We start from the raw sequence: 16,801 nt of genomic DNA on the forward strand, positions 1-16,801 counted from the left end.
CAAGTCCACACCCAGGATCCAAACCGGCAAATCTCAGGCCGCCAAGAAGCAGAACGTGTGAACTAACCACTGCCCCACCGGGCCGGCCCCTCCAGTGCTATTTTTAATATAGGTGATTTTCACCTTACATATGGACTTTAGAACTAACTTCTATATAAAATCTATGTGCTTATGCTATAAGGAAAAACCACGAAGATTGCCTTCCGGAGATGAGAGAGTGGAGTTCAACATTTCAGGTCCTTTCGTCCAATTCTCCTCGTTTTATTAGCTCAAGCAGGACCAGACAGCTAGCTGGGGCCAAGCTGGGAACAAGTCACATCTTCTCGTTCCCAATCCAAAGTCCATCCTCCATTGTAGCTTATTTCTGATCAGAGCAAAAACTGATCTATCTTCCTGTTCCATAAAGGGAAAAAACAGCATTTCCCACCCAAAGCTGTTAATAATCAAGCACACAAACTTAAGAGTAATATTTTTTAAGTTAATAAAACTAGCTAAATCTAAAACAATTTACCAAATTTTTTAAAGAAAAAAGATGTGCAGAACAGATACCATCAATAACACAATGTCTATTGCAAGCACACTTCTTTCTTCTGTTCACTAAAGAGTCATAAAAGTATTTCATTATTAGCTGAACCCCAGTTGGCCAGTCAGTGAACAATGCTCTCAGGTACAAAAGTTTTAATGCAGCACTATGCACAGACATGCACTTCATAAACACTTTTTGATGACAATGAGAATGATAAACTAAACCAGTGAAGGCTCTTGGCAGGGTGGTACAGAATAATGACCACGTTAGTGCCAAAAGGGTGAAAGAAAATTGGACAAAACTAAAGGTTATCAATATCAGCGTTCATCGTAAATGCTTCTGGGAGAGAACAAGAACAGGATCCAGTGGAGCAGGGCTGGCCTCTCCAGTGGGATTCAGCATGGAACACTTGGGGTTCTCTAAGCCACGGCTTACACGGCCCATCCTGAAACACCAACTTTATTCAGTGACACGGAAAAAGAAAAACGTGTTGTTGTTAAAGCCAACAGTGTACTGTAGTTGAGAGCCATTTTTTAGGTTTGCCTTGTCTCCTTCCTTCTAGAAACAGGAGGCCTCTTTCCTACGGGTTTCAGATAGACTGAGGGTGAGCGTGTCAATGACGTCAAGCAGAGACCCTTGCCAACCTGCAGAGGGCATGTCACAACTTTTGATTTCAAATCACTCAGATTCTGGATTTGTTACTGCAGCATAAAAGAAAAACATCTGAGTCTTCAGCAAGTCCTTACAAGGCCCTACATGATCTGACCTAAGTCATCTCATTCCATTATCCTTGCTCACTCCATTCCAGCCACACTCTTCCTTGAATACTCAAGTGAATTCCTACCTCAGGGCTTCTGCATTTAATATACCTTCTGCCTTGATGACCTCTGATGTTCCCAAGGCCTGACAGTTGACTCCACTGAAATATCTACTCAAATGTCACCTCGTCAGAGGTCTCTTCCGACTTCCCTATCCAAAGCAGCACCTCCATCCCCACACAGTTTAGACTTTTGCATAGTACTCGTCACTTTCTGACATTCTTTAACAGCTTTCTTGAGATATAATTCACATACCATACAATACACCCATTTAAAGTGCACAATTCAACGGTTTTTAGTAAAGTCACAGAGCTGTGCAACCATCACCAGAGCCTAATCTTAAAGTATTTTTATCACCCCATTAGGTGTATCTCCCCACTTCTCCCCTCGCCTCTTTAGCACTAGGCAACCACTAACCCACTTTCTGTCTCTACAGATTTGCCTATTCTAGGCATTTTATAGCAACGGAATCATACAACATGAGGTCTTTTGTGATGCTGACATTGTATTTTATATATTTACATCTTTGTCCTTTGTCACTCTTCCTAGAGCCCAAGCTCCAGGAGGACAGGGACCGTCTTTTGCTTTGTTCACCACCGTATCCTAACACCTAGAAGAGCACAAGCCTAACACACGACAGGGACTGGCGAACGTGGGAAAGAATGCTTCAAAAGTCTTCACTAGATTTAGCATCCTGGAGGTTACTCGTAACCTTGGCCAAGACTGAGATGCCAGGACTGAGGTCAGAATGAAGCGAGCTAAGGATACAGAGGAGACGAGGGAACAGGCTGAGTCAAGCTAAAGCAGCTTGTCCAAGAAGTCTGACTGGGATGGGGGGACTAGAAGTGCACCTGGGGTTGAGGGAATGTCCAGTTTAGGGTTCATGATGATGAGACTTGAGCACGTGTAAAATGCTGATACTAGATGTGCTGAGTATCCTGGAAGGTTACAGTAGCCAGAGTGTAAAGAGCAGGTCGGACCACAAGTCAGTATAGATCTACATATGAGCTCAAACATACACAGTACATGTGATTTTAAAAGAAAAGTAGGAAATGCAATTTTAAATAAAAAAGTGATTAAAAATGAATTCTATCTCAAAATGACTTGAAATATAAAATCTACCATAAAGTGAAGTGAACTTTTTTTGACATCATAAAAAGTAGTGTTTTACGGGCCGGCCCAGTGGTGTAGTCATTAAATTCACGCACTCCACTTTGGCAGCCCGGGGTTCACCAGGACAGATCCCGGGCATGGACCTACATACCGCTCGTCAAGCCATGCTGTGGTGGCATCACACATACAAAACAGAGGAAGATTGGCACAGATACTAGCTCAGCAACAACCTTCCTCAAGCAAAAAGACTGGCTACAGGTGTTAGCTCAGAGCCAATCTTCCTCACCAAAAAAAAGCAGCAGTGCTTTAAATGATCTACAATACCAATTTACACCTATGCATACCAGTTGACAGTCATTTACTTATGAGATAGCACAGGTATATTTCTCATCTGTAAAAACAAATATATTCACATTTAAGGCCAAATTATTAAAACACAAATGTTTGAAATGAGTTTTCTACACCACAAAACTAGGAGAAACCAAAAGCTAGGATTGTGGGTCAGCTTCATACTACATGCCCCTCACTGTCAGAAGCAGGAATCTCTTTCTCTATAAAATGAGTAACAACAGTGCTTGTCTCATAAGGATACTGTGAGGATTAAATGAGTTGATGCTGCAACGTGCTTAGAACAGTGCCTCGCCCGAGTAAGCACAACCTGAGCGCTGGCTAGGACGTGACGCGGTGAGCAGGAACAGTCTGTGCTATTCGCTGAGCGCAGGGCCCATAGAAGAGCTGCTGCGTCTTTTGAGCCCTCTTCCCCAACAGCCTAACTGAACCCAGCTCACAAATTAACCTATTTAAAACTAATCCAGTGGCTGCACATCAGAGTCACCTGAGGAGCCTGAAAAAATGCCAGTGCCAGGGCACCAATCCAGATCAATCAAATGAAAATGGGGGTAGTCGAGCTTTTCTCAAGCAGCCCAGATGCTCCTAATGTGCAACCAGACAGGGGAGTCCCATTTCCACCCTGACTCAATGCCCATCCTGTGCCCCCAAGCCTCTCCTGGAAGAACCTCAGCACAGAGCAGACAGGAATCCGAGGCACTCACCAGTACTCCATCAGCACGTGAGAAAAAGACCCAGAGCCAGGCTTTTCAAGGCAGAGAAGCCAGGCAAAAATGAAAAGAAACAAAGTAGCAGGGAGGAAGGAAGGTGTTAACATCATTCTCCCCATCTGTAAATACTTGCTATTTACAAGGAACAAAAGCCAAAAAGGTGAGGCAGAAAAGGGAAAACTGATAAGGGGTGGGAAGCAGGTCACTGCAGGTGACTCAGCGTTTTCACCGAGCACGAGATCCAAAGTTAAAGCCATCCAAGCATATGGCTGCTGGCTTTTTCCTCCTAACTCGCACAGGACGCATAAAAGAGGCTGGGAGGAGAAACCCAAGAGAGCCAGCGTGCCACCTAGCACCCGTCATCCACCGCACTGCTGGGGCTGCGGGTGCCATCTCAAAGGAGTCAGCCACTTCAGGACACCGGGGCAGGCTGCACTCCAACTGTGACAAGGTACAAAGGGCCCTAGATTCATTCCCTTCACCCCACCCTACCCACTGAAGAACACAGATCCACTCAGCAGTTCAGAGTAAAATCATCCTTTAATCTCACTAATGTTACAAGAGCCCAGATTTGGGTTAAAGAGTGGAGCTCTGGCATCAGAAAGCCCTGGGTCAGAGTCCCAGCTCTGTGGCGTCCCAGCTGAGTGGCCCTGCCCGTTACCCACCCTCACCCAGCCTCAGTGTCCTCATCTGCACAGCCAAGTAGCAGGCCCCTTTTCACAAGGCTACTGTGAGGATTAAGTAAAATGGGGATGCTAAGCGCCGAGCACAGAGTTGGCCCCAACGATGCACCAATAAGGGATCATTATTCTAATGCCTATTATCATCAGAACGAAGAAGACACTAGGACAGACTGAACCGGGAAGATCAAAAAGTAAAGACAGCAGAAGGGATGACAAGGTGTCAGGTCTTTAAAACTGACTCCAGTAGCCAGTTGCCTGGACTTGAACGTACAACTATCCTCAGCTTCCTGTTTAATTAAGAACAAATAATCCTTGATCTAATTTTGGTCCGTGGGAATGGCATCTGCAGAAAGGGGAAAAAGACTCACCCTCAACTACAGAAAAAGACAAGAAAACAATTTCAAAGATGTTACATAAAAACTACATTAGGAGCTCAACTAAAAGGCAAGTTTTATGTTTTCTGGTTTTTCTGCAAAGTTGTTTGAGCTCTCCTATACTTAAAAAATAATATTAAAAATGTGTGTTTAAAAAGCATTTAAGGGGCCACCTCATGGCCGAGTGGTTAAGTTCACGTGCTCTGCTTCAGCGGCCAGGGTTCCCTGGTTCAGATCCTGGGTGCAGACCTACACACAGCTCATCAGGCCATGCTGTGGTGGCAACCCACATAGAAGAGCTAGAATGACGTACATGTAGGATATACCACTATGTACTTGGGCTTTAGGGAGAAAAAAAAAAGCATTTAATATACATGTCTATTTAAAATAAAATCTAAGAAGACTAAAAATGACTATGTCACTAGTGAGTTAAGAAAAAGTATGGAAATACTTTTCCTTGCCACCATCAGTTGCCCAGTTGGAATCTGTTTCTAAATGCCCACTGTCATTGTAAGATGGCAGAAATGAGGGTAAGAAGAGGGGTGGGAAAGGAGAGAGTCATTCTAGATCCCGATCCCCTGGGACCAATTCCAAGAAGAAAGGAACCAAAAGCAAAATGCAGATAATCCTATCAACTGGCACTCGCATCATCATTCATAGGCCAGTGACAACATATGCAATTCCAATATACCTGCAGGGTTACCAAAAGGATTAAATGAAAAGCATAAATAAAATGCTGAAGATTATTTCACGGGCAATGGCGGGGCACTTAGACCCTGGACTTAGAATCTCAATTCATCACTCACAAGCTGTGTGACCTTGAGAAGGTTAGTTAACCTTTCTGCACCTCAGCTTCCTTATCTGTAAAATGGGGATGATAACAGTAGCTATAACCTACTTCAGAGGGCGATTGTGAGGAGTAAATGAGTTACCGCAGGCAAAGCAGTTGGAGCAGTCCCAGAATAATCACTGTTTGTGTGTCAGCCCCTCCTCTCTCCCTGCACCCCACTTTCTCAGACTTCTCTCTTTCCTTCTCATTTCTTCCCACTCACGGTGCCTCTCCCTGGTGCCTCTCTTCAGCCCTTCCCCATGTGGCTGCCCCTGCCCCTCCCCTCTGGCCTCCCAAACTGCCATTCTACGGCCACAGCCCTGTCTTCTCACCCAGGCTGGTCCCTCTGCCTGGAAAGCACCCCTCAAGCACACTCAGACCCTCTTCTTCACATAATAAAATTTCAAAAGCTGAACCCACATGGGAATTGCTAACCCCTCCCTGAAGTCTAATTTTGATGACTCCCCATTTGTTCCCAAAGCACGCCTGGACATCCGTTACTTGTGGGCCTCCACCACTAAAGCTGCTGGAAGGAAGTCCTTAAACGCAAGGCCCCCCACTGAGTCATGTTTGTTACAGCAGTGCCTGGCAACAAGAAAAACCTCAAATGTTTGCTGAATGGCTGAGTGAGGGAAAGCCTCACTTGGTTGTTTTCTTTCTTATAACCTCTTTTCCACTCGAGGGTCTCCTTTTAAAGCCTAATGAGGAGACTGTCATTACACAGTAATCATTAGCAACAAAACAGAAAAGTGGCAAACACTTCCCTAAACACTTTATGTCTTCTATCTCATTTAATCCTCAGGATCACTTCTGCTCTTGCCTACTTCTTTCTCTCTGTGCAACCCCCACCTCCACTCCAGGCACACCAGCGTCTTTGCTGTTCCTCACATACAGGCCTGCTCCCCCTCGGAGCCTCTGCATTTGTGTTCCCTCTGCATTGACTGCCTCCTCACCTCCCTCAGGTCTTAGCGTAAAACCTTCTTAGTGAGGCCTTCCCTGACTATGCTGTTTAAAATTACAACACCCGAGGCTGGCCCGGGGCCCAGTGGTTAAGTCCCCACGCTCCCTTTCGGGGCCAGGGTTTTGCTGGTTCAGATCCTGGGCACGGACGTGGCACCGCTCATCAGGCCATAAAATTACAACATCCTCTGCTCCCACTCCCTCTCCCCCTTCCCTGCTTTATTTTTCTCTACAGAACTTATCAGCACCTGACATTCCACATGATTCACCTGTTTACTATTTGCTTCCTCCCCCATACTAGAATGAAAACTTCACAAAAGATGAGGAACAGGGACTGGTATACAGCAGGTGCTTAATAAATACTGTTGCCTGAACAACTCACACCCTGCAGGAGGTTCTTCTACATGAGGACTCTGAAGCACACACAGAAGTGGAGTAACTTACCCATGGTCACACAGCTAACAGACGGCAGAGCAAGGATCTGAACCCAGATATTTTGACTCTAGATATTTTGACCACACTTCACTGCTATGGTTTCCTGCCTCCCGACCTGTCCCAGATAACAAATAAGAGACATCACCACATCCACGGAGCAAATCCCAGCATTGTATGTCTTTGGACCACAGAGAAGCAAGAAAAGCCATCCAGGGGAAAACCTTTCAAGAGAACAAATCTAACTCTAGACAGTTCCCCGTGGTAAAGTACTAATTATCAGATTTATAATTTATACAGCACTGATAGCTTTTCTTTGGATTTAATAGTTCGGTGAGAGAGAGAGAGATTGATCATACCTTTTACACTGTACCATCTCCATGAACAGCAAACCAACAAATCATCAACTAACATGGAGGAAACCAAAGAAGATACACATTAAAAGCCAAAAACTACAGTGGGAGGTAGAGAAGCACAGTGAGGGGGCACAGGGGAACTTTTTGGAGTAACAAAAATGTTCTATATCTTAATTTTAGTAGTGGTTACACCAGTATAGATATTTATCAAAATTCATCAAACTGTACACTTAAAATAGGAACAATTTTATAGTATGTAAATTATATTCAATAAAATTGACTAAAAAGCAATTAGGACTATCAGATACGAACTTTGGCTGAACAAATATTCCACCAAAAAAAAGCTACAAATATTATTTCCATAGCTAATATCCTCAAGTAAGATCCAAAAAGATACACAAGAAGTCAAGCACTAGCTCCTGAACGTCACGGCTCTCGATTTTTTTTCTTTTGGGGACAAACAGGTAATTAGGAAAAGACAGCAGTAAAGAGCCCCATGTGAGATCCAGCGGGGTGGCTCAGAGTCCTGCCTGACCACCAGCAAAGGGAGCTCCCACAACTGACATGGCCTGTGCGCTCCTTCAGCTCTTTGGTCCATCTCTGGCCAGGACACAGGACACTTGGACTCTGAACAGAGTCCAGCCAGGGTGCAACGGCAGATCACTGCTCTTCTCCACAAGGGCCTCTGCCACCCATTGACCAGTGATGGGTCTGGATATCGAATCTGTCAGAATTCTTAACTGCAAGCATCAGAGACCAACTAGCTAATTTAAACAGAATAGTGACTTTTTTTTTTTTTTTTGCTTTTTGCTGAGGAAGATTTGCCCCGAGCTAACATCTGTTGCCAATCTTCCTCTTTTTGTATGTGAGCCACTGCCACAGCATGGCCACAGAGAGACAAGTGGTGTAGTCTGCGCCCAGGAACCAAACCTGGGCTGCCAAAGCGGAACATGCCCAACTTATTTACTAGGCTACCAGGGCTGGCCCAGAATAGTGATTTTTTTTAAAAGGGCTATTGGAAAATGCATAGAATCTCTTAAGAAATCCAGAGAAACAAATGTATTGGCTACATCACCAAAACAATGCCTAAGGGCACACAGCAGAGTACAATGCACAGACACAGCCAGAACCAGCCTGGCCCTTGGGAGTGTGGCAGCCTCCACAGCCTCTAGAAACAGCTGCCACTACTGTTCATCCCCTCCAAACGGCCTCCAGGCACTTTCAGCTTCTTCCCATCACTGGCCCCCAGCTTCAGATTCACACTCTGAGGTGGGTGTGTCTGCGCAGCTCTGCCCACTAAGGCAGCAATTCCCCAACGAGAGGAAGAGCCAGGGCCCTGAAGACTGATGGCACCAACCGCAGACATGAATGGATGACACACCTCTGTGAATACCACTGATACAGGCCAGCAAGGAACAAAAGGTTTTCCCAAAAAAATATTCACAGGAAAAAATCCTCAAAGATGGAACTAAAAAGAATCATACCCAGAGGTAATGCTGTTTGGCGAGGGTGAAGGTCTTTTTCATCTAACTTAGTGTTTTACTCAGTATATTAATTAATTTCAAAAACTACAAGCCTACCTTCCTAGATTGAAAATAACTCAACAGCATTTTCCATTTAAAAGAAAAAGAATTCAAATCTGAAGCAGCAGATACCCGGTCTGCTAGAATACTGGACACTATGGAAAAAAGATGCTTACATCTGAAACAGTCCTGCGATGATTGTTAAAGTACATGATTCTATTTAAAACGTACTCCAAGACCTTTTTGTACTTAAAACATATTTTTAAATGTATGTTCTGCTTACAAGAATTCTCAAGAGGTACTTCTTTTAAACCGAATATCAGAATAAGAAAGAACAAGCTGCGAAAAGCTAGCAACACTAATTCATGCTGACCAACTACAAAAAGACATCAGCGTTAATGTCAGATTCTCAGAAAATTCACCTCCAACTAACAGAGCTTACTTTCTAAATAAAGAACGCTTTTCAGCGATCTCAATGTATTGTTAATATTAAGAAATAAACCCTTAGGACCAGAATCTAGTCATAAAACAAAAAGAGGAGAGAAACAGAAATACTCCAGGCCCCTCAAGGTCAGAGCTGTCAAGCCTTCTCCACATAGGACTGTTACACTCCAGATCTGAAACGGACACATGCACTTTCACACAGACTCCTGGTCCCACAGCACATCGCCAGCATTTTACTCTCTCCTTGAGAATTTCTCCATGCCATACACATTTTTCAAAACTGGTATCTGCATGTATTTAAAAAGAAATATTATTTAAATTGGTTTGCATATAGCTGACTTTGTCAAAAAAAGCAGAAAATGAATAAGGGAAAGTTTGCATTTGCTGAAGAAAAATCTAGACAAAATAATGAAAGACAACTCAGAAAAGCATGCTGGATAGAAGGAGGAAGAATTGAAATTTTCCAGATAATTCACTAAATATTCAAGAGTTGACCATTTAAGTCCAATTCAATATATACTTGAGGACCTAAGCAAGGCATCATGCCAGACCATGAAGTGGATACTAAGTAAGGCACAGTGCCAGATGTCAAGGGGGTAACAATCCAAAATTGGGGAGGGGATAAATAAGTAAACAAGCACGTATCGCTACGTAAGATAAAACTGAGACGAGAAGTGAACAGTGCTTTGGAGATTCAATGGTGGGAGAGAGAGTCCACTCGAGAGGGAATGGGAACTCAATAAAGAAAAGTTCCACGGAAGCTGCAGTGAAGGCGATGGGCGAGGAGGCGCAGTCCACAGGAAAGAGACTGAGCTCACATTACAGAAGCTGGTTCAACCCCTGGTTCTGAGGAGTCTGCATTTCAGTAAGCAACTGGGAGTCCTGGAGGTTTCTGGGTAGGGAAATCATAAGGACAAAGATAATTCAACTGGTGACAGAGAAGATCAAGTTACAGGAGGCTGAGCCTGGTAAAAGGATTACTGGTGATTAGAATGTAAGAAAGAATGGATCAGACCTAGGGCAATGGCAACAGGTATGGGAAAGAGAGGATAGGCCTGGGAAGAGATGGACTCTCACTCCCCACCAGAGAAGGAGAGCATGAGAAATGTCTAGGCTTCCAGCTTGGGTTACTAAATGAACTGCAGTTTCATTAACCAAATGAATAAAATTAATTGGTCTTGTTTTCCTCTTTGTTTTGGCTCCTAGGAAGCTCAGAACCAAATATATGGCCTATTTCTAACATATGGCAAGCACTTATGTGCAGCCTATAAATCCATAGTTTATTTTGCTTCTCTTGAAAGGATTTTATCTATATGTAGTCACCTCCAATTATTTTAGAATGAAGCAGAAAATAAATCAACAGATAAAAAGATTGAGACCAGGCCAGAGACAGCTGAACAAAGTAGCTGGTTCAGAGAGATAACCTGTAGGCTGCCAGCCCAGAGCATTCATTCTCCTTACCCTTCTTCCACCCTAGTAAAGGCCACATTCCACAAGAGAAGCTAAAAAATGTCAGACTTTCACTTTCTCAGCCTCCCTCACAACTAGTACTAGCATGAGATCAGTTCTACCCAATGAGAGAGAAGGGGAAGTGTCCAAGGTGACCTTGTGGAAAAGACTCCTCTCTGTTAAGGGGGAGTTGTAAGGAAACATTCTTCCCTGCCCTTCTTACACAGGCATGATGTCTGGTGCTGCAGCAACCATATTGCAAACAGGAGGCAATGAGCCTGAGGCTTTTGATGAGCCAAAATACTAAGAATAGAGAAAGAAAGGGATGAGTCTGGATTCTTAAAAGACATCATTAAGACACTGCATCAACCTTGGAACCATCTATCTCTAGATTTCTTATTACTAGACAATCATAAGCTCTATTACTTAAGCCATTTGTTGAGTATTTTTACTTTTCAGAGGCATCCTGATACAACAGAGGTCATCATGAGGTCAGCTTCTGACAGGTTGATTTTTACAGTGCTGAGTTAACAAGACTATTATTACTGAGATGAAAATAATGCAAACATGTATTAGTAGTCAGGAAGAAAGCAATAAGCTAATAAGAGCTGCTGGGAGCAGGTAATGATGACAACAGGAAAGGATATAATAAATAACATTTGCAAAAATGTGATCAAGTGTTAGAAGAGTCACTCTTGGAGGCATGAATAGAAGAAAAGAGCAAATGTACAGAAGTCCTCTAAGGTGGAGAAAATGAGGGAGACTTTCTTTTCTGACAATGTTATAGCCAAGATAACCTAAAAATCCTTCCCAATATAAGAGTCAAAAAATTCTAGGTAAAGTGTAAGAAACATCTGTTTCAATGCATAGCTAAGTTCACAAGAAAATAAAGGACTTCCCCAGAGGCCAAAAATCAAAGAGGAACCTAAATACCAGAGCAGAAAGTGTAAGGTGATGATATATAGAAAACTAGGGTTTGGGAAGCTGGGGGTGGGGGCTGTGTATGTGTAAAGAGTCCTTTGGGGATGTAACAGAAAAAAGAAAAAGGGAAAGAAATGACTAGCCTAATACTTTCCTTAAAAACAGCAGCCTAAAGATGATTACAACTCTTTTTTTCAACCTCATACACTACCCTTCACAAGAGCAAATTCCAGGATTAAAGGCACATTTTAAAAAAACATGTTCATAGCACATATTTACATATCACAAAGGGTTTCCTGGATATTTCACCACAAGCTTAAGTAAAATAGAAGACTGATCATTTCCCGAAAAAAACACACATTGCTCAATTTCTCAGCTATTAAGAAGAGAATCATCATTCAATCAGGTAAGCAAATTCAGTATACTTGTAACCATACCACAAGGTTTCCAAATCTTAGGGCTTTCTGGTAAAATTTTTACCATTAGGATCATTATAATATTCTTCTAATGACTATGCTATCTATAGTTTCATAATCCCTTACACATCACAGAAAAATAATCTGTCATCTCTGAGCTAGTCTTATGGCCCTCTACCTTACAGATTTGGGAGTCATCACATACAAATGGTAAAGGGAACCAGCAAAGGATGTCACATGGGGACTCTACAGACCGAGAGGACCGTCTCTAACATTAAAGAGGCAGAGAGAAAAAACTATAGGCCGCAGCTAAAAACAAAATACAAAAACACACGAAAACCTCTAAAGGTCCTCCACTGAGTTTACGCTCCTCTAGTCTCATTTGCTTTGCATGCTTCTTTGAAAACGGGACATCATATATCACCTTTACTCATCTTCACATCTTCATACTGGCTTGGTGAATGAGACCATTTCCACCTAAAAGTCATTAAGCTGTCTCCATCACTCAATTCATTTCAAGACCATCTTTCTTCAAAAAGTCCCCTTACTCTTGGGCAATCCAAACAGTCCAAGAAATACAAACATAATTTATATTACCTTCACAAGGGTTACATGTGTCTCCACTGCGTTCCCTGATTTATATAAAACCGAACCTTTTAACCTAGGGTTTACATACACTAGCTGCCACAATAAATACACTTTTCTAAATGCTGCTTTAGATTGTGGACCTCTTGAATGTTTTTCCCACAAACTATGTGCTAGATGGTTCAAGACTAAGCATTTACCCTACAAATAAGGCCACCAAATGCAGGGGGAAATAATCAATTAGGGGTTCAAGAACTCTAGTGTGAAAGGACTGCACTTGGCTTGGTTCTCCCCCTCCCGTTGACACAAGGTGGTCTACTAAACCTCTCCGATCCCAAGATGCAGGAGCGCCTCCCGAGAGCGCGCTCCAGTCTGCCGGGAATAAAGCACGAGGCAGCAGAGCAGGAAGGCTCCGAGCGCCGCGCTGCATTCTGGGACTCGTTTCCACAGTTACCCACGTGCACCCAACCCAACCGCGGCCCGGACTACAAGTCCCAGAAATCCGCGGGACTACCTTTCCCCTTCACACCCGGCGACTGGAGCCAGACCCTAAAGGATACCCCTAAAGCACCCTTGCTGCACGCCTGGGAGAAGTCGTGCCCCACCAGGCGCTGCGCTGGGGCTCCCGCCCGGTGTTCCCTGCAGGGAAGCGGGTCCCGAGGCACCAGCCTCCACACCTGACGACCAGAAATTAGACAACTGCGTCACAGACTGCCAAACCCACGGACCGCCAGGGACCCCGACACCTCCCCTGCGCAAAGCCCCCGACCTGGCCTCCAGGGCCCGACCCCTCCGGCTCCCGCCGCGGCAACCCGCGCTCCTGCCCCGCCTCCCAGCCCCGCAGCCAGAGCCCGCGCCAGTGCTAACCTCGCTTCCCGCCGCTCGGGGGGAACCGCGGCCAGCGCCAACCTCGGGGCACCTCCCCCTCTCCAGCTCAGCCCCGCCCACTCCTCTCCCCGCATCCAGAAGCTCAGGGCTCCCCGCTCCAGGGACCCTGCCTTGATCGGGGAGGGGGCCACACCTCCCAGAAACACATAGTCTGACACCTTCCCCGCCAGCCCCGCGCTGACCGAATCTGGACATGACAGTTCTCCCTCTGCCCCAGCCCCTCCCAACCTCCCCTTCCTCCAACTAGCTCTTCACCCGCACCGCACCTCCTCTACCCCTGCCCCCATCCTGTCACCCCAAACCCTCCCCTCCTCCCTCTCCTCTTACTCCCAATTATCCTATCTTCCCAACACCTGCTCCATCCTATTACCCCGACGTCTGCCACCTCTCACCGCTCCCAGTTACCCCACCACCCTGCCCAAGCCCCTCCCGCCCGCCGGACTCCCCAACTATCCCATCACACCCCAATCCCTACCACCATCTCGCTCTCCCGTTACATCAGCCCTCATCTCCTTGCCTGCCCTCCTGCCCCGCTCGGCCGCTGCCCCCATTCCCCCACCTCATTGTTCCCCCCACCCCCGCCATCCAGCCCTTCTTCCCATTGTCCCCGCCCCCGCGCTCCCCTCGCACTCACCCGCCTTTCTCACCGAGCCGCCCGCACCACTCAGCCCCTAGGAAATCCTCACCCCTGCGCCCCGCTCGCTCGCTCCCTGCTTCTCTCCTCCGTGCCGGTGCCACCGCCCCCCCCGCCCCGGCCCTGCCCGCTAGCCAGCCGCCCGCCGCCGCCTCCACCTCCATTCACCCCAGACACTCCGGTCCCGGCCCTTCATCGCACGTCCCGCCTCCCCTGCCCCCAACACTGAAATGGAGCCAGTCCCCACCCCCCTCACCTCCGCCCTCCCCCGGCAGGCCGGCCCCCTCCCCCACGGCCCGCCCCCGCCCCGCGCCGCCCGCAGCGTCACCGCCCGCCCCGGCCCCGGGAGGGGAAGGGGTGGCTCCCGGGCAGGGGCTCCCGGCGCGTTTTGGGACAGGAGGCGCGGGGCGGGGACTGCGGGAGCCCAGTGGAGAGTGTTGGCAGCCGCCCGGCCCCGGCCCGCTCGCTCTCTGTTACTCACTGACAGCGGCGGCATCCGAGTGCATTTTCGGGCAGCTCACACCCCGCTCGCCGCCCAGGCTCCCGCGCTCGCCTCGCGGTCCCCCCACCGGCTCGCCGCACCTCGGCTGGGAGCTGAGGACTCGCCGCCAGGCACCCCCGGCCCGCCCACCTCGCCTCCTCCATTGGCTGAACCTCGGTTGAGGGACCGCCCCTCCGCGACTCTCATTTGACTAAAGGAGTGCGGAGAGCGCCGGTCTGGAGCTGGCAAAGGGGCCCCGCCCCCTGAGGTCTAATGCGATTGGTCCCGGCCCCTCGTCCCCGTAACGCCCCTGGCGGAGGCCACGCTCTCGAGTAGCTGGTTGGACCCGGCTGCTGTCACTCATCCTCGGGGGTCCGAAAGCGCGTGTAGAGGCGAGGCTGGGGAATTGGCCCACCTTGACCCTCAAGCCCCGCCCCGTCGCGGGCAGGATTGGTGGAGCTGCAAACCAACCGAGAAAGATGGGTCGGCGTCTGAAACAAAGCACGCGAAGTGTTCCCTGAAGAACCGAGAAGAGGAAGCGCCGTTGGGGCAGCTTGGATCCCGCTGCACGGAGTAGGGGAGTCAGCCCGTGGCGGCGCGTCCGGGTTTCCCACTTGTCTCGCCCGCTCACAGCGGCTTTCTGCAGGAGCCCAGTCGGCGCCGAACTTGGACTGGGACTTCTCTTGCTAGCTGTTTCCTCCAGCTGGAAACTGGATAAAGAATTGCTGCGTCTTCATTTCCAGCAAATCCTCTGGTGAAGAACAAATTCCCGTTTTTTGTACAACAGTCCATCCTCTCCCTGATTTCGAAATGCACTTCTTTTTCAGAATCAACACACTTCTTGTCCCTTCATCAGAAATGGGCTGTTCTAAAGGCTTCGAATGCTGCAGGCATTGTCCGTCATACAAACATCTGTACGCCTCAGACGGCATACAGGAAACCCAGTGCCATGCTCTGAGATTGGGGCTCAGACTGACACGTCGGCAAGCCTAGGGGTCGGGTCACCAGCCCTAGAAGTTGTCGACAACGAAGCGTAAGCTAAGAGAACCTAAGTCATTGATGCTGAGAGGCCGTCCAGAAAACAACATTGTTATTTGGCAGAGGAAGGCGTTAATTTAGGTGAATTCTGACCACTGAATTTTCTAAATCAAGAATTCGAACCATTTTCATGAGTTCCGACCAGTTTTTTCAGTGGTTTCAAACCAACTTATCACACTCTCCAGATTATTGCAGCAGAGTACTATTTTGAGATATTAATAGAGGATTGCCTCCTCCTACCCCAACCACAGCACATGTAATACCGCTTCCCTGTATCCCAAGGCTCTGCCCCAGCCGTCAGCAAGAGCATTATACAGATCCTGCCTCAGAGAATGGATGACACCACAAACAACTGGTAACAAAACATCAGTCGTTTTGGTTTTAGATTTCTGCAACCAAGACTTTTGTTTCAGGGTTCTGAAATTTAGGTTTCAAACCTGGGCGTAAATGTTATGTCAAAAATAAGATATTTGAAAGAATGGGATTAAACCAGTTCCTCTGTCCCACACCACTCCAGTTGTAATATGCTCCAAGCCTGTTAATCCCTAATGTCTCATTAATAAATTGCATCTTTATAATTTTATATCTATTGTATTTCTGTCATTCAAACATTTATGAATCACTTCACCTAATCACAGAATCTCAGAATTGAACCTGAATTTTTCCACTTAAGGTTCCTTCTGAAGAGAAGAATCTCATCCATATCGGTGACCTGTCACCTCACCGAGCATCAGCTAGGCCCCCACGGAGATGGGTAGGTACCTCTGGACTCTGAGATAGGCCATTCCTTGATGGACAGATCTGTGAGAATGTCAGTCCTTACTCTGAGCAGAAAAGCTGCTCCTACATTCTTTATCCCATTTATGTTTTCAACCTATTCTACCTTTAGGAAATAATAAATTTTATATAGTTGATACAAGTTCATAACATTTCATATATATAATGTTTGTACTTGTGTTTTGCTTATCATGGTACTTCAAGGGCTGAGACACGTTATTTTGCACAGAAATGGACTTGCTTCTTGACACCTCTAAATTAAAATAAGCCCACAATTAATTTGTTTTAGGTAGCCATTTGCTGTGTTGATTTGCGGCAAACTTTGTAATAATGTATGTCATGGTTAAGCTACATGAGGGACCTGCTAGCTGCTCTGCCTTTAGCACCCAGGACTCTGCTAGCACATGCTGTCCATAAAAATTTATAGAATGTACAACCTTTGTTATTTCTCAGCATCAGTTTCAGTTGGGTTAGTATGATTATTTTCAAATGAAAA

The 16,801-nt window shown here is 46.4% G+C and overlaps 1 protein-coding gene across 20 annotated transcripts in view; it reads right to left on the reverse strand.

Annotated features, from left to right (window-relative positions):
* Positions 1–14,672, reverse strand: part of DCUN1D4 (defective in cullin neddylation 1 domain containing 4) — a 68,583-nt gene extending 53,911 nt beyond the window's left edge. For 5 of the 20 annotated variants that reach the window (XR_011502237.1, XM_070505898.1, XM_070505900.1 and 2 more), the window contains exon 1: positions 14,062–14,197. Coding sequence is in view for 11 of the 20 variants with exons in the window: in XM_070505898.1 (XP_070361999.1) it covers positions 14,062–14,173 (112 nt within the window). In the remaining 9 variants the exon portion in view is untranslated. Of the gene's footprint in view, positions 1–13,354; positions 13,413–14,009; positions 14,220–14,490 lie in introns of those variants that run through there. The other 15 variants (XM_070505901.1, XM_014862337.3, XM_070505899.1 and 12 more) reach the window with 14 other exon arrangements.
* Positions 14,673–16,801: the final 2,129 nt, after the last annotated feature.

The sequence above is a fragment of the Equus asinus genome, chromosome 3 (genome assembly GCF_041296235.1).
Source record: "Equus asinus isolate D_3611 breed Donkey chromosome 3, EquAss-T2T_v2, whole genome shotgun sequence".
NCBI lineage: Eukaryota > Metazoa > Chordata > Mammalia > Perissodactyla > Equidae > Equus > Equus asinus.